The sequence below is a fragment of the Ornithodoros turicata genome, chromosome 2 (assembly GCF_037126465.1).
Source record: "Ornithodoros turicata isolate Travis chromosome 2, ASM3712646v1, whole genome shotgun sequence".
In the NCBI taxonomy this organism is placed as follows: Eukaryota; Metazoa; Arthropoda; class Arachnida; order Ixodida; family Argasidae; genus Ornithodoros; species Ornithodoros turicata.
The window spans coordinates 126,039,050-126,063,651 of record NC_088202.1 but is presented as its reverse complement, the minus strand read 5'-3'; the positions used below and the strand labels follow the sequence as shown (position 1 = coordinate 126,063,651).

Here is a 24,602-nt window from a genome sequence, read left to right as displayed (position 1 = left end):
GCTCATGAACCAACCAATGGCAAATACCACCACCATTTGCTCAAAATCAGCACCACCATCACCTGTGAATTCAGAGAGTGAGAAAGAGAGAAATAGGGAAAAAAGGAGTAAACTGGAGAGTAATTGCAGAGCTTCTGGTTCCCTAGATTGCAATTACTAAAGTCTCCTGGCCCTGAAATCTAATCACCAGGATATCAAATAGTTACTAAACTTCGCAAATGATCCACTCAATGCAACAAACTATGTGCTCTTTGTGAATTTGATCGAACAAAGTTATAGAATTACGCTGTTATTATTATTATTATTTTTTTTTGCTCACAATGTAAGAAATACTATGCTCCCGTGCAATAGTGGTTAGGACGATCGCTTTTTACGCTGACACGGGGAGGTTACGAATCTGCGCACCGGCTGTGCTGTCTGAGGTTTTCCCTGGGTTTTCCGGTAGACTTTGCAGACGAATCTCGGCCCAGTTCCCCCTATGTCGAGCCGGAGCACATACTGCCCTACCCCCTGTTCCCTCACTTTTTCCTGCTGTCCTCTATCCATCTGTCCACATCTGTACGCCGCTCATGGCCACGGTTGCTTCGCGGTGCTAACACGGAACTTTAAAAAGTGGGAATAGAATAGAAAGAAAAAAAAAATGGAAACTTAGGTCGCACTGGTGCTTAAAAAAGTAAGAAATAGTGGTTGTTCCCTAGCAAATTGTGTCTCATGCATGCCACAAGATTTGATCTTACTGCTATATCACGGTTCACGGTTTAATTCAAAGCATTTCCTTTACCTCATCTCATCGTCACTCATGTAGCAGTAGTAATAGTAGTATAGTAGTAGTTGTTGTTGTTCCTTCATGGATTATGTACGAAGTACTGTGAGGATATGTGCATAAGGACGGTGAGGACAAAGAGTGAGATCCAGAACCCACTCTGCGGCATTCAGTTAGCCCCATACAGTTATCCCCATACAGTTAGCCCCATACAGTTAGTCCAGAAAGGGATAGTACAGGGTACACGCATACATTTAGTACAGAAAGGGGTAGTACAGGGTACATGCATACATTTAGTACAGAAAGGGATAGTACAGGGTACATGCATACATTTAGTACAGAGAGTGACGGACATAACGCGGAGCACATGAGAAGTATTTTGGGGGAGTGTGGGGCGGTGATGATTTATGTTAGGAGAAGCGGAACAAGTCGTTGGTATAGGACGACACAGGACTCAATACATTTCACCTATGTATTTCAATCCTAATTCGGGTAGCACGTTGCTTCCACCAATCAAATTTCATCGGAACATGTAATATATTTCTAGAAGTAGCTACGTTTGTGTGACGAAAGCGGATACAGTTTGGATACTGGATAGACTTTATATAGCCAGGAAGTAAAAACATTATCCTTCCCGATAATTATGGAAAACAGAACCGCCTCGCTAGGACAACGAAGGCATTTCCCTCCTTATAGGGTTATGAATACTGCTGCTATCGGTTACACCTTCCTTCCCGTTACCTTTATCTACCCACTTGAAGGTTTCTCTGCGTCGCTTCATTGCACAACGCATATCTTAATTATGGTATCGGTTTCGGTATGCTTACTCCTTGAAAGGAGAGCACGTTCATTGAGAGATATTATGTTGCACCTAACGATGCTGCAATGAGCCCACCCTGGCGAGACCAGACACTGTAACGTTATGCGCGTGTTTACGTTACACCTTGCCCAACAGCGTCCGATGCCGAGGATTCCAAGCTGACGGATGTGCCACTTGTTTGAGCTCCTACCAAGTAATGTGGCTGTTCAGTGAGCAGCGTAAACAGAAGATGTAATAAACATAAAACAGCTATGTTCGAAACATTTCCCATTTCCTTATCCCTTTCGTTGGGTTCTTTTCTGTTGTTAGAATATGTGCGCCGTGGTGTTTGCTCGCAATTGAATAACAATTTTTCGTACCTGTAAAGCAAGCAAGTCTTATACGAGTGCATGGACCAGCGTCTCTTATGTTGTCGCATTTACCGTAATAGACCAACCAAAATTTAACTATACTTCTACTTACACGGTTTTTCTTGAGGATATGTCTTGTGCACTCAGAAGCTAGAAGGCTAAAATTGTCTGCAAGGATTACACAAGCGAGCTGGTGTGAACTACGTGTGTAACTACGTTTCGACAGGCTATAGGGAGCACACCCCTCAGTTTGTGCACAGGACGGCCACGTATTCATCGTGGGAGCCCCACCGTGACTGTACATAGTGTACGTCGTATAATTTTCTCTTTGTACTTTCACACTGTGACATGGTATAGCCTACATATAACTGATGAAATTTAGGTGTATATAGTGTGCCTAGTTGTATAGTAGTTATATAGTTGCATCGTGTGCACATATTGCCTGTATTTTGCGTGCCGATAGTCCTTTAGTGTAGCCATCAAATTACTGTGTGCTGAGGACCGCTTGTGTATTTTGTTAATAATAAATTTTCCCTTAACAAACTACTAAGTGTGACGTTAGGCAGCATGTCCGAGTTTGCAAGGGACGAAAACAAGACAACGAACAGACAGATGGTCAATTACAAGACAAATACGTTTGCACAGTACTGTACAAAAGTTTACGGAACACGCTCCAGCGAGTTCCTTCCTCGGTGTTACACGCTGTCAGCGAATGAAATCGTACGGACTTGTAAACTACGACTATATAGGTTACCTAGGCACATGTCTGTAAGTCCGTATCAGGGGTCGGCATAAATACATTCTTTGAGTATTTAAATATAAATACGAAATGCTCTGTTGAAAGGGGTATTTAAATACTCTTCATAAATACTTTTGAACATGAGTATCTAAATACAAAATATAAATAGAGTATTTAAATACCATAACTAGTACCATAAATACTGTAAGGAAAATGTAATCTGGAATTACAGAAATAACGATGATCATAATTTCATCATTTCATCATTTATTTGTTAGATTATCATGGTGATTTTGATATTAGAAGTTTCTCGAAAACTGCATCTTAAGGCGTCTTCTGTTCGGCCGTACAATCAGATTCGCAAAGGAGAACACCACCACCACAGGTGGACGATGAACAAATGCTTGTATTAAGCTGGACGAAGATGCTTCGTACAACAAAGTAATTGGGTAGTCGCGACCGTTGTCCGCAACAACAGAGACAAACTTGCCATCTAAAATAGTTTGTCGCATGCGCATGCTAGCGCAAACACGGCATAACTGCACTCCAAACTCGTCCTTCTTCCCGAATGGTCAAATGCGAGGCGACTTTAAGATATGAATCAGTATATATACTGTATTTAGGAGTATGTATAAAGTATTTATATGAATAAATGCTCGAAAATAGGTATTTAAATATAATTATAAATACATTTTCCAAGTCTGTATTTAAATACAAAATATAAATAGATGCCAGTAAAATATTATTTAAAATATAAATACAACGTATTTAAATACTGCCCATCCCTGGTCCGTACACGGTCCCATTCGCTGCTAGCGTGTTACTCTGAGGAAGGAATGCGCCGGAGCGTCTTCCGTAAACTTTTGTCCAGCACTGTACGCTTGTTTGTTCGTTGTCTTGTCTTCACCTCAAACTCAGGCACGTGCTCCCGGCGTAACACCGTCACTACATATTGTGTATTCCGTAAGACTTCAGGTAAGAATTCATCGAGGCCTGTGCCTTTCTTGCCTTGAAAATTCTGAAGAAGTGCCAGGAAAAACTCCCAGACAGTGCAGCCAGTACCGGGATTCAAACCTGGGTCACCTCCATGTCTTGATTTCGAAAGCGATCATTTTAGCCCCGGAAGCTAGTCTACTTTTCTTTCTTTTCAGCAACAACTTTCTGCTTTATAAGCAAAGAGTTGGGACTCGATCTTATGGATAGCCTGATGACTTCAGCGTTACTGCGAGTACTGCAGGGTGAAAAGGAAGAGGGGGAAAGAGTGAGGAGTCGCGTTCAACATAGCAACGGCGTTGCGGGTGCCTCTTTTTCACGCTATATTTACGCACCCGAAGCTAACATAGTGTTTGAAACGTTGAATGTGTACTTTCTTCGCGTCGTACTTAGTTTGAGAAAAGACATTTTCCTTGTTCAATGGTAATAAGCGTATATATTATAAAGGTCTCCTTCGTCACCCGATATACTGTTCTTATAGGTTGGACACTACCACAGCTGCATGCGAATTTCCTTCCTTTCTTTTATTTATTTTTTTCCAAATGCCAAACCAGCGCGTGCTCCTATAGGGCAACATTTCAACAAGTTGTTTGTATCTTCCCATTCTGATGAGTTATTATTAGTCTGCCTGTATTATTCTGACCTGCTTAGTGCAGATGGGCTAGAAGCACCCTTATCAGTCCGCCAATTCATGCATCTAGGCTTCGCCAGTATTCGTACTTTTCCAATGCTGAAGCGGATTATTGATTGTGCATTCCATTCGTACTCAAAATGGAACATGAAATTCTATATTCGAATTTAGAATCGAATAGAACGTCTCTTTCAAACCGTGGAATATATTCGAATACTTCTGCGTGCGTAAACCCGGAAAACGTCACCAAAAGAGGTACACAACAAAGTCAGCGCTGCTTCATTAAGAAGTCTGTATACGCAGCATGCTATCTGTAACGCATCTAAACGCTTACAGTCACCGTGCTAACTATTTTAATGAAAGTCGAAGCCGGTTATTCATAATTGAATTTTATAGTCCACAGGAAAAAAAAAAGAGTAAAATGGGCATAATTGCAGCTTCTTGTCCCCTAGATTGCAATTACTTCCCACTTTGGCCCCCTGGTCCTGAAATTTACCCCCAGGACTGCATATAAATAATTATATAGTCACCGAACCTCGCCCATGGTCTCCTGAATGCAACGGTCAACGTAAATATATAATATGTAGTAAATATGTGCTCTTCGTGAATTTGATGGAATAAGGCTATATAACTTAGCTACCTAATCGATTTTCCACCCACACACAGTAAGGAATAGATAGCGCTTCTTTCTTGGCAAATTGTGCCCTATGCATGTCCAAAGATTTTATATCACTCGACATATCACGGTTGAAGGTTTAATTTAGTGCCAAAAGGGAATAATTTTTGTGGCAGCGCGTTTAGTCCTCAAAAGGTCTAAAATTACTTTCTTCTTGGTTTTCTTTCAGTGTGGCGTCCTTGTTTAACTTCTGGTTTCTGTCCTCTCAAACAATCAAGCTGCCAACTGGAAACAAAACTTGCTCATTATGTTTTACCATTTCCCAAGTCCACAATCCTCAATCACCAATATTTCGGTCGCACGGCCACTCCCGTGATGTTCGCCAATGTTACGTATAGATCAACCTTGTCACCGTGTAACTAATATAACTATTTACCTATCTATCTGGCTGACTAACTATTCGCGTACTATTGGCTTCGGTTATGTAACTGTAAGATTCGTATTCGCTTCTGTTTTAAAATACATATTCGCACAGCCCTTACTGCAACTTCTCTAGTTTTGTTCTACACACTCTGCATCTTTTTGCACCTTAAACGGTGTAAATCAAAATGTGCAGGACGCACACCTTATAAGGTGTATTTTAACTATGAGAGTTGCGGTAACCCACAAGTCACAATCAAAAAATGCCTGGAAAATGTTAAAAGTTACATATGAAGAAAAGTACAGTACTTAATTCTTGTGTTGAATGTGTGCTACAGCGTAATGGCCACTGTAACGGGTATTTCGGCCTTGATCCGTCGTGATCGGCCGTCGTGTATTGAACATCAGACACTCTGTAAGTAACAGCAGCAAGTAAAACTGCGTGCAGTTAGTGCAAGAGGCGCTGGTTAGGGAGAAGACATGCGACAATTGTACTGCAATCGTCACGCGCCCCTGTAATGTTCCTTAATTATGTATTCAATGTTTGATTTCTTTTCAATGTAGAAAGAATAAATTGATGTTTAACATCCAACTTCACCCTACATTACACCCTGTAACACGCCCTCATCAGGATATCTTCGAAAAGGGTGTAATACACCATATATATACAGCCTCAAAAACTGCGAAACGAGACCCATGGGGTGTAAAAAGGGTGTAGTATTGCTAGATATACACCCATTTTACACATTTCAAGGTGTTGAACATACTTAGAGTGGCAGAAACCTCGTATGAGTGTGTGCTACGGATGTGTGGTGCGGATACACGTTTAATATTTTGAAGGTGTTGCCATCAAAAATAACTAGTCTAACCAAACAATACGCACACGGAAAATTAACTGTATCAGCATGTAACCTGGGTATATTGTGTCTAAGTTACGTAATGTCGTAAATAGTATTTCCTGCGAGTATGAGTGTTTGGACATAAATGCATGGTCTGAGCAGGCAATAAATATTCAAAACATTAAACATTTGTCATGCACTAGTGCTTTTTCCGCAGATAACCGTGAATGAACCTTGATCTGTCTACGAGAACATATTTGGAGTAATGTATCGTGCCACAGAGTCATTTACAAGGACTTTTTTTAAAGAAATATGAGGACATGATATATTAATGCAAAGTTTTCTATTCGTTTGCACACTGGTTTGTTGTGGTTTGTCCTTGGCCGGGTCGTATAATGCTGCTTTATTTTTAGATGAACTGATGAGATAAAAATACAAAAAGAAAAATAGAAAGTAATATATTCTCACATGACAGCGCGTCAAGATACAAAAGATACAACGGCTTCCTAAATAGGTGTCCCAACGCATTTAAGCCTCACAATGTGGTATTGTAGCACTATGTCTGCAGTGCAGTTGCTGCAAAAAGCTGTGCCTGGCCCCGTCACAATTCGGGCAATGAGTAGTAGATGGAATCTTACATAATCTTGCCTCAGTTCGTTACGTGTATGCTGTGACAACACATTAGGAAGACGCATCGTTCTTGAGAGCGCTATTTAGCTTGAAGCGGTTAGTTAGCAAGTCTTGTGTTGTGCTTGTTGTATAGTACCATGTGAAATCCGTCTAGTAAATCTCTCCCACACACAGTTAGCAAGTCGAGTTATAGTGTCCACGCCCTACAGTGAGGACTTGTGTTAACTTGTGGAAACACTGAGCTCCGGAAGTTTACCAGGAATGTTGGACCCGATGTGGTATTGCGGCACCATGTCTACGGTGCAGCTGTTGCAAAAAGTTGTCCCTGGCACCGTCACAGTTTGGCCAACGAGTATAGTAAATGGAATCTACATCTTACATAAAGTCTTGCCTCAGCTCGTTATGTGAATTCTTGAGAGCGCTCTTTAGCTTGTAGGGTCAGTTAGCAATTCGAGTTGTAGTGTCCTCATCCTTGTGAGGACTTGTGTTAACTTGTGGAAGCACTCATCTCCGGAAATTTACCAGGAAAGTTAGACCCGATTCAATCATCTGGATTGCCATTTTTGCAAGTTTTCACGTTCATTAGCACCTGTTTTCGTGTCTTCCCTGAGTTGTCACGCTTGTTTGCTGAAGGGAAAAAATCAGCCCATGCTGTGACATTGTTTGGCACCAATCTTAATGAATAATCTGCTGGTTCTTTGCGCTGTTGCTACGGTGAGAATACTTGCTTTTACTGGTGAGAACGCATGTTGCAGGTTTCTTTTTTTTTTATGCGCTCCCAATGATACTTACAGGGTCAAGAGGTCACACGTAGCATAGTAAACACCGGCTTTACAGTTTCTAATGGCGCAACTCAACAGAGCACTGTTCTGGACAAGCATGCTGTGTGGTAGAGGAGGCTGGACATTTCACATTATATCGCGCACTATTGCACAAGCAAATTCAATCTGCAAATGATACATCCGTGCTAGCTATGGGGTAGCGTTCCTCGAGTGGAAAAACCTACCATCTCCATTATTGTCTTTTAAAATCAATCAATCTATCAGTGGAAAAACCTCCCCACTTCATCGTCAAAGTATAATTGTTGTTATTGTTGTGCACCTAAAGCCTTTTTAAATAGTCGACTTCAGTTAAAGTTGTACCTTCAAGATTTCTATTATTTCGCTGTACCTTGCCACATTCCATGTGAGCGAACAACTCAACCAAGTTGTTAATAAAACCTGTAGATTGTGGCGTCAGCAGGGTGAAACTGCGAAAGCCAACCGTTCTCGCACCTGCGATTCGACTGAAAATATTCATGGCAATTTGATGCAGATGATGTGAAGGCAGGCAAAATGCAAAAAATGTGGCATATAAATGTCCATACCATACAAAATATTATAAAATTTCATTCGTTTTCGCAGCACCAAAATTTTCTCTTTTGCATCATGAATATTGGGTCCTCCTTTCAAACCATGATTCATGTTGATTCGCCAAAAAATTGAGCCTGCAACTTGGCAGTCCACATGCCGATGCAGATATCCGAGACGCCGTACTCCAATAGCACTGAAATTTACACTGTACAAACGACAATCGCGTAGCATACATAGAGGATATCTCCCATACATTAGGTGGCCTTACGCATTCGGCACGTCTTGAGAACCACACGCTACAACGGCACAGTGTAGCAGACATGCGCGGAATATTCATGCCGTGCAGCTCCATTCAGATATGCAACATTATTCGCAGAAATATACGCCTCTTGAACTGAAACGGGTGCCTCGAGGGAACTGCGATATTTAAAGTGGCGAACGTTTTGAACCCGCGCTGGGCGAAAAGGGGTTCTACCGTTTGCATCATGGTGCCCATTTCCTTCGCCAGCTATGCAAATGGATCCGATACGCAGTACCTCCTGCCGGTACATATTCACGATATATGCCACCGCAGTAAAGAATACGCATTTCTGGAATGGCTTCGCTCTAAAATGTAAATTCACAAGTGCTTTTCATATGGGAAGCGAGAATCGACACACTTCGCGTGATCACAGCGTCATTGCATTTGCATTTCTTCTCTCTCTCTCTTTGATGTTCTGCTGCGCGCCATTCTTGCAGGGATTTTCCCGCAGTTGGAGAGTACATTGCTACGTGCCTGGAGATCGCAACAATCTTTATTTTAGTGTTTGATTCCTATAGCATCGGTTGCTCGATTTCTGCGATTGTTATCGAAACATTCCTATGTGTGAAGGCGTTTATGTACACATGCGTACGCGTGTGTGTCATTCTTGAAGTTCACTGTGCTTTTAGCTTTCGCATCACATAGCTCCCCGCACAGGTTTTGCTGCGCATCATCATGTTCTTTTTCCAATTCAATTTATTTTGCGAGTGAAATCCGAGTCCGAAGAGAAAGCATGGAAAGAGTATACAGGATCTGAGGTCGCCTACTGCCTTCAGGTGATATCAGGCACACGGGTCTAGTATTGATAAGTCAGCTACAATCCGGTCACTGCACCATAAATTCCATCCATCGTTTTTACGCTGCAGTTACGGAAGGAATTTGAGCGATTACACTCATTAGGCACTTAGGGGGTGGAGAAAATGGTATCACATGATGAGGTCGGTATAGTTCAAAGTGGCATACCAATATTTATTATCGCATGATACTAATACCATCTGTTTAACACGAAAAAAATACAGCTTTGAGATATCAATCCCTCGATGAAACGCGTAGCAAATACGCGTCAGTGCAACCATTACAAATAGAGAAAGATACGAGACATTTACGCTAAAATTAAAACAAATAAAATATAGTCTTAAGTGCTCGAATGGCTGTTTCGAATACAGTTTGGAAGCATGCATGCGATTGGCTACATTCTTATTTCCTCCTCTCCCCACATCTCCTTAACATGCAGGTTGCAATCTAATGCGCGCCGCCATTTTCTCCTTCTCCACCGCCCTCATTCTATTTTCGAAAGTTTCAGATTGTTCTGCGAGACATTAGTTATACTCACAAACGCACATAAATCTCCGTCGATTTCCTTTCTATGTCCCGGCTGCAAAGAAAACGCCGACAGTGAAGTGACGTGGGATGAAATATTCACAGACCATGTGGAGACAGCCTAAGATAAAGCTTTTTGCGAGACATGGGAAGGCTGTTGAGGGGGATAGACATCTTGAGATGCAGCGACTCGAGGGAGAGAGTGTGGTGAGATGCACCCACGCCTTGATGTCGTGCAAAGTGATAGCTACGGTTTCCAATATGGCGGCGATTGAGGAGTTAGGCTAGCGCATAACTGTCCAACCAGGCGCAGGTTAAAGTCATTCCCGGAATTCCTCCTCTCCCCCCAGGATTGTTGGACCCCTTGCCATCGGGTTCGCGTCGGACACCGGAGTCATGGATCTGTTATTGTGTCCGGTATTTTGTTGTGCAGCGGGAGTGAAAATAGTGACTTTTGGTTCGTGAAAGTCTTTTGTGTCGCTGTATTGTTGGTACTTGCTCTAGACTTTGTCACCGTGGAGATATTTGGTAAATATGCACGCTTAATTTTTCCTTCGTTCTTTACTCGCAGTGAAAGTCTAATCGCAGGGTTAATTATTGGACTTCTCGTTCGCATTCTTGGACGTGCGGTTAGCAATTTCCCTACCTCGACTTCTCGCGCTATAGTTTGTGGCCTTTTATGTAACTTAAGGAAACATTTTCTGACGAACTCGATGAACACTGGTCACCGCGAAAAATTGAAACTACGTGTCATCTCTTGCAACTTCATGTTTAATGACTATGTGGGACCCATAGGCCGTTGAGAACTGATTGTGACTCGCTTGCATGAGGTGATGTTGACTTCTGAGAGAGAGAGTGAGGAACTTGCGACGCCATGAGCGAATGAATTGAATGGTTCCTCAGTCCTTGTGAAGTACAAACCACGCAGTACAAACAAAGAGGCAGACAAGAGACAAACAAACGCAGTACAAACTCAACGTAAACGAAATATTAGATGTACTGCTTTTAGGTATATTTTTCTAGTGCTTAATGAGATTAGAATTCTCGTTTGACTTATCTTTATTGTGTGAGTGATCATAAAGGTTAAGGACGCACGGAATGCGGTTTTTATCATCTGCTGAGCACTGTAGGACACTTTCTAAGACAAGCACCGATAATCATATAGCTAATAATTATATAACTTAACCGATAATTGAACCTCTGTCATCCCTTGTCATCCTTTCATCTGAACCTTTTTGGAATGGGGTAGGGTCCTGCACTCAACGCAGGGAAACATCCCACATCATCATCATCCATTCATCTATGTTGTTGTTGTTGTTGAACCTCTGTATGCAATAAGGGGATAAGTCGACTTATCCCCTTTTTACTATTTTGGCTCCAATGACATCTACATACCAGCATGTACCTGCCAATGAAAACTTGGGACCTTACTGTGATTTGTTGGCCCGCTACAGGATCGTGAAAAACGGGAAATGCATGTGTGTCAATGGGACGGACAATCAGATCAGGCCCCTTTTCTCGGTTTCCGGTTTTGCGACTTATCCCCTTATTGCATACTGAGGTTCAATTCAGCCGCTCGAAATTGCCGAAGTCTACCATCCAACATATTTCACGCAAATTAAAGGATTTCTCACGAGATAACTCAGAGGACGGCGTCTAGCTGGCGAAGATTCATAGTGCAAGAAGACCATGAGCTTGAGGAACGTTAAAGTCTTTTACGTCCCTCCAGCTCAAGGTTTCGTCGCACTATGAGTTTCTCGCGACCCTTTTAGAAATGTATTGTGATATTAGGCTTGCCTTTTAGCAAAAATCCAAACCTGCTTCAGCCATCTAGAAGCATGGTTCAAAGACAGGTGCTTTCTGTCTTAGTCGATTGGTTCGGAAGTGCATACTGTGCAATTTGGTGACGCTAACAGACGAGGATAGAAGAGACCACACAGGACTGGCGTCACTCACAACTGAAGTGTACTGTAGAAACAGTACAAGCAGGAGTAAGTACACAAACCGGTAACAGGGGACACATGCCGACATTCAGGAATGCCACACCATAGATGCAGAATGACTATTGAATGACTATTGGCAACATCTATAGATGTTGTTGCGCCATTAAACATAAAACATCAAACTCATGTTGTCTACGGGGTTCGATGCGTCATTCCGCATCTGGGGTGTGGCGTTCTTGAATGTCGGCACGTGTCGCCTGTACTTACGTCTGATTGTACTTTTTCTACAATACGCTTCAGTTGTGAAGAACGCCTGTCCTGTGTGGTTTCTTCTGTCATCGTCTGTGAGCGTCCCCAAATCGCACAGTGTGCATTTCCACCAACTAGACCAACTTTCTGCACTTCTTGTTCCTTAGGAAGCCATGTTGTCCGTGCCTTGAGGTGATAAAACTCCAGATGACCCGTGTACAACTCAAATAACTACTGGTTCAAGATAGCGTTCGCAGCCGCTTCAAAGGTTCATGATGGAAGAGCGCGAAAGGGGAACACGGGAAGCGTAACAACAAGAAGATATAGGGACAGTGCTCTCTTGGTGTTACATGTGCATTGTCCCTCCGTTTGTGCTTTCTTATCATTCATTATGGCCAAGTCGCCCGCCTCGTAAGGCGATCAATTCATCCCGACTTTCTGCTAACACTCAAATCTTGCAGCTTTCCCTACTACTTAGGGCTCCATAACTGTAGGTGACAAACGCTTTTCTCTGATATGCGTGATTCCTAACAGTTACTGTTTGCCTCCTGATTCTCAACGTCACTCAACTCAACTCAACTCTACTCCACCCCCACCCCCACCTCCCTTCGTAATATCGTGCAGTGCAGCGTTTGCATTCCTCAAAATTTACGACGACCGGAAACATGCGACAGTTTAGTGCATTACGTCATATTCTATGCAGTAGTCCCGTTGTTCGAATAGTTATATTCACATCGCAACTTCGCTTTGAAAATAAGGGTTATATCTCTAAGGATATGGCGTAACATGCACATCATCAAATAGGTAATGAACTGCATGGAAGCGAGAAAATGTGGTGATTGTAAGACAACTTACACCGTAACTTGCTCCGTATGCGGAGTTTGAACTCAGCACTGTAGGAATTTCAGAATGTACAAGCTGAGACAGCTATGCTTATGAGCTGCTGGTATAAAGATTAACTCAAGCTCGAGTCTGTCCTCACTTCTCCGTATGGCGGATCAATTTAAAGTTCCTACTTCTCATTGGTCAATGGTTCAATTAAAATTGCTCTCAACAGGGTTCTCGGAATTTGACGTATCGCTGTGATCCTCAGCCCCTATTTGACTGTAAATTATTCATCCCATTACAAAATGTTTGTGCTTTAATTAGACGTCAATCGTTTGAAGAAATATAAATATAAAAGATGCCCAATAAAGCAAAATTCCACCATCCTTACCCTACACAAGATCACCCTTAATCTGGGCGAGAATCGTGGATAACTTTCTGACGTCAGAAAATAGTCAATCATTTGAGCTGAACGGAACTAGCTTTGAATTTTAAGCGCCACCACTGCAACATTGTTTATCAATATCATCACCATGACTGATTGGTGATTGACAGTTTCAGGGAAGGCTTTGCTGTGAGGAAAAATCGGCGCGTGAGTGCCCTGAGGCTGAGGATATTCTCCAGCGGTTCGTGTAAATGCTGGATTTCAATAACTTCCCGTTACAGTAGAGTGAGAAGGGACAATTCTCAGTGTGCGAAGTAGGCAGTGATGTGAGGAAGAAAGCATTTTCCCGCCCACTCTGGTTTGTCTAACTCCCGTTTGGCTGGTACCGGATTATGCTTCAATCAAGCCTTATTCATTCACAATCTGTACATCATAGCAATAATTGCGATTCAGTACACACTTTGTACTTCCATCTGAACTATATCAGGTCCCCTTCAAGTAATGACGGCAGAAATTGGATCTAATTTCTCGCAGTTATCTGCATATACCCGCGACAGTGTCGCAAGTGTATTAGGTCGGACTCTGCATAGAATAAACCGCGTTCATGGGCACGCTGGCTCTCGTAAGACACCTTCCCGGTGTTGTTATTTCTTATGAGGCATAAACAAGTAGGTGTTTTAAGCGCTCAGTAGTTTCGTATAGTACATGTTACGGCAACGATACGTCCAGCTGTGTGTAGAAGAAATTCATAAGCCGACTTTCCGTATTCCCATTGTGCCTGTGACCTTTACTCATGCAGAATGTGCGTGCAATCTTTACAGGAGCAAGTGGGTTACGACGGCGTGGCCGCCAGACATACACCCGCTACCAAACCCTTGAGCTGGAGAAAGAGTTCCATACCAACCACTACCTGACCCGGCGGCGGCGCATTGAAATGGCGCACGCTTTGTGTCTCACCGAACGCCAGATTAAGATCTGGTTCCAGAACCGTCGCATGAAGCTCAAGAAGGAAATCCAGGCCATCAAGGAACTCAACGAACAGGAACGTCAGGCACAAGCAGCAAAGGCTCAGCAAGCCGCCTCTGGAACGTCGCAGTCGTCGGCGGACGTCAAAACGTAAGATCCAACCAGTCTTCTTCTTTCGTGCGCGGATCCCGCTTAGGGCCGTTGCTGCAACAAAAGCACAAGTCCCTGGTTAGGATTTGCTCGCGCGATATATAAACACACACACGCACGCACGGAGGTCACCGCGCATTGAGCGCTCGAGCTCGTGAACGCGTGAACTGTTTGAGCCTCCCGTTTGAATCGCCCTGGTCCCTGATGATCGACTACTACTACAAGGAGTGCAAAAGGACTCGGACAGTGATGATCGGGGGCTTCACCTACGAATTGTGCATTCGTTAACAGAAACGAAAAAAAAATGGACGCTGATGAATGTGGCGTCGGTTTTTATGAACTATACACGAACAGCCGATTGCGCTGGTTTATTCTCGTTTTCGTCGTTCACGATGTTAGTTTCATCCATCCCCAGCATTTTTGTTTTTTTTTTCGTTTTTCATTCCCCCTCTTTGTGTTCTTCTCTTCTGCTTTCCTTGTACGGAAGGTATATTCATGTTCGTGTGTTTTCATGTCGCAAGCAAGACGGCCCCGTATTCTGCTGAAAGTGTGACATTGCTGTAATATTGTAGCGCAATGGCGCTGTATAGGGCATTGTTGTGATGGGTGATCTTCTTGCATCAAGATGCATTTAAAATTATTTCAGTTTCGAGTGCACCTATTCGTCCTTAATTGTAGATAGCAAGGGCGTGCCAGTCCTGTGTTTTATCTTTCGCATTTTTACGCCAATGTACACATTGACGTGTACACTTAGCGTATTTCAGGGAAGAGCTTGCAGGGTGATGTCATTTCGAGGAGCCAAATTGTACTTGTTCCTGTGATTCTCACGTACACGACATTTATGTTCGCCTCTGTAGAGTCCTTCCGTCTCCCAGTATTTTAAACGTTGGTCCTGGACTCAACGTGGGATCTACGAAATATTCCACGCTCGACGATGGCATACGTCGAGAACCGCAAAATACGTAACAATCGGTGCACAATGTGCCAATAAAGTGCCATGTTAACAGAATTCGCTTTAGGTATACTGTATACAAGTGACCCATATACGTATTACGAATTGTAAACGTCGTCGATTCCTGAAAACTGGGAAGAAACGTGCGCGGGGACGCATCGAAAAGGTTGCGTCAGGTGCGTTACATTATTTGTAGTTTGAGGCAGGGAACAATTCTGTTTGCATTCATCTAATATTTTCGTCACGGGTCTAAAGACAAGTATCATAGACCTGTCTCGAAAATTACTGTTTTCATTGACTGCAGAATACAAAAAAAAAAAAATACAGATATCGCCAGGCCACAGGCCAACCTTAAAAAAACACCTTATCTATGATTGAGATTTGATACCACATATTGCCAGATGATACTGTGAAATGTACATAAATACCATATTTCGAATTCAGCGCCATCAGATACGTATTATACTAGAGCTCCTCGACCGGAAGGAGACACGTTTTTAGGTATTTCCTTCTCTACGTTGGTGTCTTGTCTAGAGTAGTCTAGTTGTCTCTCGTAAGCCCTTCATGTTCCACGTACATAAAACAAGCAATGGCGTGTGTAGCGTGTGAGCCTGAACATAAGCCAGAATCGATCGTGCTGTGCAATTAATGTTCGCCAACAGAAATTGTTCACACGATTCGAGTGACATCGTGAACTGTGGAACGCGAATATCTTTCTTTCTTTCTCTTCTTCTTCTTCTTTTTCTTTTTCTGCTTATTTGTTTATTGAATATTGACACTGTCTATGCAAATTTTCTATACTGTTAACCAAGTCCTACTTTTTATTCGAACTGTCCCAAGAATTATGATAGTCTCCTCTGTGTCTGTCAGCAATCTTTGCCAGGCCGTGACCGCCTCTTCTTACTCTGTCTGCCATGTTCGATATTAGACAGGTTATCTAACTTCAGCCGTTTACGTCATTCTTGGAAGGTTAGCGTAACTGAAACAGTGACGTGATGTGATAGAGGAAGAAAAAAATGGGGACGTAACAGAAAACAGAAGAGCAGATACACGTGCTACCGCAGTACGCCAGGTATGTGTTTTGGGCGCCCACTGCAAATCACCAGCCCAAGCAGCACAATGTACTGAAAGTCGAGTACAATGGGGGTGAACGGATAGGTGGAAGGCCTTGAACAGTCTCGTGAAACTAAAGAACATTGATAAGACACATACCGTCCACCCCGATTGCACTCAACTTTCAGTACATTGTGCTGCCTGGAAGATCAGGGCACATAAAGTGACACAGAATCCCATTCGACGATTGACCCGGGTAGAACCTGAGATATGCAGCGAGAAATTGCTTAGTATATCACACGCATGAGATATGATTTGCGTCTGATTGATTGGAAAATAAGAATATGGAGACGTACATGACGTACCTCTATACTTCTACTCTGTGCGACGCTTATATCTATTACACCGCCTAATTGCTTTTGCGCCAGTGCAACACTGTACCTCTAAGTTACAATAATTGCAAACATTTCCTTTAGCCGACCAATCTGAAACACCGCTCATAGCCATTTTATGTAGTTGTTTTTCATTTTTAATTTTTTAAAATAATTATATGGGGCCTTTAATACCGTGCGGATCGGTAGTGTTGTAATACACTTTATCAGAAGCATTATAAGCAAAAAACTGGCCAATGAAAGCTGGAAGCTCTAATAATTGCCCAAATGACTGGCTAAACGCCTGATTACAGTTGGGGGAAAGCCATATGATCTCCTCGGGACATGCTATACCCAAAAGGCATGACTTAAAGATCTTCTGATCAAAAACAAAAAGTTGAAAGAAAGGTGGAGTTAGAAGAGCATTCGAAAGACATTGCAATGCCTGCTTTATTGTTCAGGGTGTAGAAACGCCCCACGCTTTCTTCCTGTCATTTATAGTCATATACCAAGAACGATTTTCATGTCCGAAATGTATAAAAACTGTATTATAAGAACGATCCTGGCTAACTGTTCAGGTTTCACGACGCCGTGGCACGCACCCTTTCCCGTTCCAGTGACATGTTACCGATCTCATCCGTGAGGATCATTTGTGCAGCACGCATGTTGACACTTATTTAGTGAATCTCGTTCTTTTTCTCTCAAGCCAACCTGTATGTAAATTGCTGAGCGGTATACGGTTTAAATTTGCAGGATGTTATGTGTTATGATTTGCGAGAAGAAATAGGTCAACTATGAGAGAAATTGTATAGAATTACCCCCATACACGCGCGAGATGGTTATTGTGAGAATTACTGCAATAATATTGCTCTTACAGGTGGTTTTGTGGTTTGTGGTTTAAAAAAGTGGCTATTTCATGATCCGGCTAAAGTTCGGGGCTTCTCAAAATGTGCAGGTTGTTGACGATTCGTCACGCAGCAAGAGCACAAAGTGTATTTGTTAATGGCATACATAATTATACGTACTTACACCGTCGGCGCCATTTTGTGAGGTTTTGAATGATTTCGGGATGAGCCGCTGTTCACTATTCTGGAGCAAGACATTTGACGTGGCATTTATATCAGTGTCATGTTTTGTTCTACTCTTCTATCGACATCACACCATCGTTCATTTTGACCTGCAATAGGCAGAAATAGTATTTACGTAAAATTCTACAAAATTACAGTAATTGAGTAGCGTTCATTACCATATCAAAGGGACCCAAGCAATCACCGAACACCGCGAAAGTGACGTCATTTGGGAAGCACGTAGCTTATGTTTATAAACCTGTGAGCGCATGATGTGTTCGTTCAGTTAAAATTTGGGAGGGAAATCCACTATTTTTCATTTATTTATTGTTTTTTTTTTTTTTTTACGTACCTTTCACATTTCTTATTTCGTTCTCATGCTATAATTCCTTGTCGAGCCAAGTTGTGTAACCTGCTTACTGGCCACCTTGTCACTATGTGACATCTTGCTTTCAGGCCATTGCATTCACACATGCAGCATATACTTAAAATACACGTGCCGGAAGATGTCCTGCTCAGAAAGTGGAAAGTGGTGTCACACCCGAAATAGATATGTATATATCTCGGTATTTTAGGTACACAAGCATACGACATACCGATATACGTAACTAAGAACCAAACTGATCAACTGATCGTCTGTATCCATGGAAAACTGCAAGTTGTGATTGCTCAGTATACGTAGACGATGAAGAAATGGTTTTTATAGACTTACCTATTTTGTCAATCATATTATATATATATTTATACATTCACCTGTTAAATTTAGGATTTTGTGCTACTGAACATGTTCTTCATTTCGACACTTGTGAAAGAGGTAAAGTGAGGGGAGTTCAGTCTTTATTATTTTTTCCCCCTTTGCTCCCGCGCTATGTGCACAACGGCCGGTGCTGAACACGTCATGAAGTATTCGTCGGCCTCATTACAGTTGCCATGTAATTATCATGTTTTCCGTGATGTGAAGTGTGACATGCGGAGGAAATACATACCTGTATCACATCATTCTTGTGTCTGTCTCTCTTCATTTCCTCACTCGGAGATATCAACACATTTTATGATTAACGTGCTATACAAGGTGTAGTTGGTGCATGCACCAGGAGCGATATAGGCATTCATATTTATGAGCACGGAGATCATGATGTGGTGCCTCATGTGTTGAGCCTACGTGTGTGGTGCCTCATACACGGCTGAACTTTTGCACAAAAGGGACACAGTAGCTAACAATAGACCGTCCCCAGCTGATGCCAGGGACTAACGCTGAATTTGCCTACAAAGAGGTCTGAGCTCACAGCGCATAAGATTACATGAAGCTATATAGTTTGATTAATTCGTTGAGCAATAACAGGAACACAGCCTATGTACTAGCCGCAGTTTTTAAGTAGTCTACTTCGGATATGCATGCCCTCGCGAGCATTGTATCCTTCAGTTCTCTGGTTAACTGGGTCAAAAGAAGTCCGTCGGCTCTAATAATAGTGACAGTAATGATAAAAGAAAGGGTTAAAGACAATACAAGACGACCAGTCGGGGCCTGGCGATAGGAATTTTTCCACGTAGAGAGCTGCTGTAAGTGCTTTCGCTTGCAGCCCCTGTAGCGAGAACAACGCCCAACTCATAATTCAACGCCGACAATAGCGTGACCCTGCTCCTGTCAGCCCGAGCCGAGGTGTGCTCTCTGCACGGCGTCTCCAGTCCTTACGCACACTCTGCTGCTCAGTGTATACGCCGTGTACGCTGCTGTTGTGCGTAAAGGAACTGAATTTGAATTCGAAGTTATTGCCAAAGAGATCCTGCTTGGCATAAAGTATGCTTTTCTTTCACTTTTAATCGGAGCTTTTTCAGAACGCTGGATTGTGAGCTGCATACCATATGATTCATGATTTGGATGCCTTATAGGTGGTCGCTGAATCACAGTTGTCCTCCAGTCTTCACGCCACGCTCGTGCTGAACGCTGGAAGGAATTGAAGGCAGTGCATAGTTATTGAACCATATTGCCGGCGTGAAACAGAAAGAAAAGTAGAGTTTGAATGAACACAGCATGAACTATACTCCGAGTATGTTTTGGGGGTAAAGTACACAGACAAAACGCAGTGGCATTTTTTTTTTCCTTCTTTGCGTATGCACTTGGCAGAGCACGTCACAAGCCTGAAATATATGCTAAGTCTGCTACGGGTATACGTACATTTATATATGTTGCATGATTACACTAGAAAGAAAAACGCCGCTGTTGCTCATGACTTTGACCTCTCCGTGCCGTCTCTTGGCGTAGAGTACCAAAGTTTCTTGTCATACTTGCGTTGAAACTAATATCAAAGGACCGCTTTGCTGTACTCAGTGTTAACGCAGTTAAAATTGATCAAGTTGCCCCCCCCCCCCCCCTCCTCCTTTCACGGCTCAACCCTAGTGGTGATAACAGTTCATGCGTATATAGGCAAATGGACAACAAGCAACCGTCAGAACAACCGTGTCAGAACGACGACGAAAGTAATGCTTTGCGGCTAGAACATGCAGATAGACGAACACAACACACGCCTTTGTCCGAACCTCTGTGCAAAAGCAGTGAGGCAGAGGTTTTGGGGAAGGTGAAGGGAAACGGGATGCTAAGGGATGAGGAAATAGTATAGGCTACGTTAAGAAAGTTGGCATCACCTTTGCATGACTTATCTAATTAGTCAATAATACAAAACCAAAAGCCTCAGTCCTCTCGCTGTCTGGCCTTTTCGACAACTGCCATGTTTAAACATATTTCAGTCATCGCTACTAATGGAGCTTCATATTTTCAATGTGTGCGAAGAATATTGCGACCACATTATCATGGCGACTGAAAAAATACGTGACTCCATCTGTCTCATCTCAGATTTCCCAATGTAATATATAGAGACGTCCCCGAAGTTTCATTAGAACTTTCTGTTAGTGGCATCGCCGTGAAGAGACCATAGATAATGTCCCCATTCCAATCAAAGAGTACGAGATTTTCGCTCTTCTCTTGTCTCACGGCCACAGGTGTCGCTGTCAGCCAGACTTAGCTGACAATATGCGACAAACCAATCGTGTACGGTGTTACCCAAGTTAAAGTACCGTATTTCTTCCGCTCCCTAAAGACGCCGCTCTGGCGCTGCAATCACCTTGGCTTTCGTCAATGATGAAGTGCTAGAGCATCGTGTAAAAAAATTTCAGCCTCCAGATTTGTTTCAGTAACTTACGAAAATTTAAGACCGCTCGCGCTTATACATTGTCAATGCTCCGTTCTGCCATTTTGTCGACCTGTCAGGGAATCGTTGGGTATAACTCTCAAAGGCATATTTACTAAAAATGACGCTCTGTATATTTTGTTTCGAAATGGCTAAAAACCAGCAATGTACATGTCGTGACAAAGTTCAACACTGCTACGAAACTTACGCAAATTCTCATAGAAACGAGACTTTGCAGGCCGTATAGGCCATTGGAGATAAGGCAGATAAGGCAGCGATATTTTTAAATTTTAACGCTTTTGTCACTAAGAACTGGATCAAGTGGGGTGTTTATATAAAAATTATAGCACATAATACGTTCTCCACCGCATATAGTTTCACTCCCAAACGCTCTTCTTATTCAAGTTATCTCTTCATTACATCCTTATCTTCGTTATTGCCATTACTGTGCTTACATCATTACGTCCCAGTACTTCATCTTGGACCAGCGGCATGGCCTAGCGGGTTAAGGCCCATTGGTGATAGCCAAGGTCGTGCTGAAAACTGGGAGGTGGTGGGTTCGAATCCCACCCGCTGTGCTGTCTGCTGTTTTCGTCGGGTTTTCTGAATACAGTACCTTCCAGACGAATGTCGGCACAGTTCCCATGAAGTCGGCCTAGGGCGCATACTAACCCCCCCTGTCCCCCACTCCTTCCTGCTCTCCTCTTTCCATCCGTCCACATCTGTATGGAGTTCATAGCCACAGTTGCTTCGCGGCGCTAACACAGAATAAAAAAAAACATATTGGGTGACTGAGCGACGTACCTTATCCTATGCAGCAACTGTAGAAGTGACACTCTGCGCTTTACTTATGCGTACATAGAGAACAATGTGCGCAGCCTGCATCAGCGTCGACATCGGCCTCATTATTCACCACATCACGAAAGGGACTTTTTTTTTTTTCTGCATTCATGACCCAGGTGAACACCGGGTATTTAGAACACGAGGGCGTAACGGACGCCCACCTGCGGTCTCGGCATAAAACGGGCTCTGCGTTATAAGAAGTACAGGATGAGTCTTGCAAGCAGCGCGAGCCCGGGCCATAAAACACTTTATGAGCCGGAGACAACAAGGGATCAAGTTTTACGGCGTCCGCGGTGTCGTAAAAAATAAATGAATAAACTAACGACAGAATAAAGAGAGAAAACCGCCCGTATCCGAAGCCATTTCGGAAAACTCCGAGTGACGACGGTTAACGTCAACGTGGTGAGTGATTTCACATTAAGCGGAGACTCACTCCCGGCGCCCGCCGTTGCTGTCTTCGGGGTTTGTATTTACGGCTTGGCCGGACATTCGGGTATTGCGGACAATTCATTTGTCGAACCTTTGATGAAGCGAATTCGGAATGAGGTCCGCTATGAATGATTTAGAATGACGTGGTCCTCGGGGGAACCCTATGCGGGATAAGTTTTCGATTTCCGAGAAAACATGGCGTTCCGGTGCGTATAACTCTGGGCCCTGGTACCGATGTGGACCCAGTTCATTTACTAATTTTACTTTATGGGAGACATTTTCGTTTGTGTGCTGTCAGTAGAGCACCCGAGCTGATGGTAATGGTATGTGGAGTAGATTTACACGTATAAGGTGCACCCGAGCTGAATCTCTCTCGTTTTCAAACGGTTCATAACTGACGCGTCACATGACTGCTGCCACAGGGCCAGAAATAAGTTCCAAGGTGAGCAAGACAATATCGCAGTCCTAGAATCACAGTGTCAGACACCGGGCGTTCTCCGCCATAGCGAAATTTTTCCGGGACATTGATGCAGACAACAAGTTTTGAGCCTATGTGTGTTTTGTGTGGTTCGCTGTTTTGCTGTTCGACTGTTTGAGTGTTGCGTGTTTGTTTGAGTGTTCTGTGACATCTCAGTGTGTGTGTACTTGCTTTCTGTTAGAATCCCCACCGCCACTAATAATCATCATCAGCATCGCCATCATCCTGCCCACCTTCACTGGCATCATTATTCCAGGAGTTTTCCACCAAAGTAACTGGTGCAAGTGATGTCGAGTTGCGGGCCTCACATTAGTGAAGCCAAACTCTCCATTTTATTTTTTCTTAACCAAACCAAATAATATCGCATTACGTTGTGCACGAGCAGCACTTTTGTGGTTTTTCCTGAATTCTGGAGCCCGCCCTGTCTCATATTACGTTGCCTGTGTAGATCAACTATAAGAACAAACACATCTCCAAAACAGCGCTATAGCTGTGTTAGACTAACTATAGACCAACGTTGTCGTCTTTTCCTTGTCCCAAGTCGTCATTCTTCAAAGCGCTGTGCGCCCTGCCTAATTACATGATTGTTTAGTAATTCCTTACTACGTTTTTTCCCCAGCCGGCTCCTGTGGACTCCCTTGTATTTCGGGCTATGGAGGAGACATTCTTCCCTTTTTATAGCGCTTAGTTCAGACGGTGAAAGTGGTCGTACAGAGCACACCTGCCCTGTGACCCAGGATATACCGAACCTTCCGTGCTCGTGCTTCGTCACTGCGCACGTGATCATAGAAATAGCGCCGCCTGTCGGCTGCTGCGCTATCTGTGAAAGAAAGAAAAAAAGTAGTTGCCGTACTTGTGCCACATTTACTGACACTTTTCGACTTCAGTATTGGTTTTAATGTTGGCTAAGTTATCCCATCCAAATATGCAAGTACGATGCACCCATGCAGTATAGAAACAAAAGATTTCAAAGGGTTCAATTCAGGTGTGCATCATATGCGCCTACATAGGACCCCTAATCTGCAATCCGTCCAATTTTTTGCTGCTGTTTTCACTCCCTGTTCATCACTTTTCTCCTTGTCGTGCCGTGTAGTCGCGCCGCCGGCGCATCCCGAAACTATTTTCAATACAATTCAACTACGTCCTACAATTACATCCATCCTACACATATCCATACATACATCCTACATCCTACAATTCTCCAATATATTTTTATGTTGCCGCAGTGGAAGAGAAGTCTTACTCAATTTGATAGGTGCTATGCACCATATCTTCTCGGTGTTTGCGAATACTTGTCGTAAGGTTACATATCCATGATCAGACAATTGTTGCGCTCACTGCACGTATAGCTTGGGACACAAGTTTACGGAACACAGCAGCTGCGTATTTCTTCATCGGAGCGGCCCCCTGCTAGATATGAGGAAGAGATTGGATAAGAAACGGGTGGCCAGCTATACCACCCATCTCTCAGTATGTATGTCCACTCCTGTTTGCTGCTCGGTTGTCGCTCCATTGGAGAAATGCGACACCTCGGTGTTCCGTTAACTTTTGTCCCAAGCTGTGCGAGGTCTGTAACTGTTCCTCTAGCAATTATGATTCCGGGCGAGCACACACGTACAGATATTGAGGACGTGGGACTGTTCGATCACTTATACCGCTCTGATAAGGCTCTAGCCGGTAAGCGTTGATATAGGCCAAGCGAGCATAAACGAATAGGAGGAAAAAGGCATCTCGGCGATTGTTTTTTTTTTTTACAGCCTCATCTATTTTACTATAAATAGCGATACTTTTGTTCAATGGATAGCCCATGCAACGCCGCTTCAAAGCATGCCTTTTAGATCGTTCATTCCTATTTCAATGTCGATATGCGCATGGCTTATCCCAAAATCCTGACTGCATGGATGTCATAGAAATGTCACAGAAAGCGACAAT

General features: G+C 43.2%; 1 protein-coding gene across 2 annotated transcripts in view; it reads left to right on the top strand.

Moving 5' to 3' along the window:
• Positions 1–18,734, top strand: part of LOC135386071 (homeotic protein ultrabithorax-like) — a 62,069-nt gene extending 43,335 nt beyond the window's left edge. For both annotated transcript variants that reach the window (XM_064615793.1, XM_064615792.1), the window contains one exon: positions 13,998–18,734. In XM_064615793.1, the coding sequence (XP_064471863.1) occupies positions 13,998–14,296 (299 nt within the window). In that variant the 3' untranslated portion in view covers positions 14,297–18,734. The remainder of the gene's footprint in view (positions 1–13,997) is intronic.
• The last annotated feature ends 5,868 nt before the right edge of the window (positions 18,735–24,602 follow it).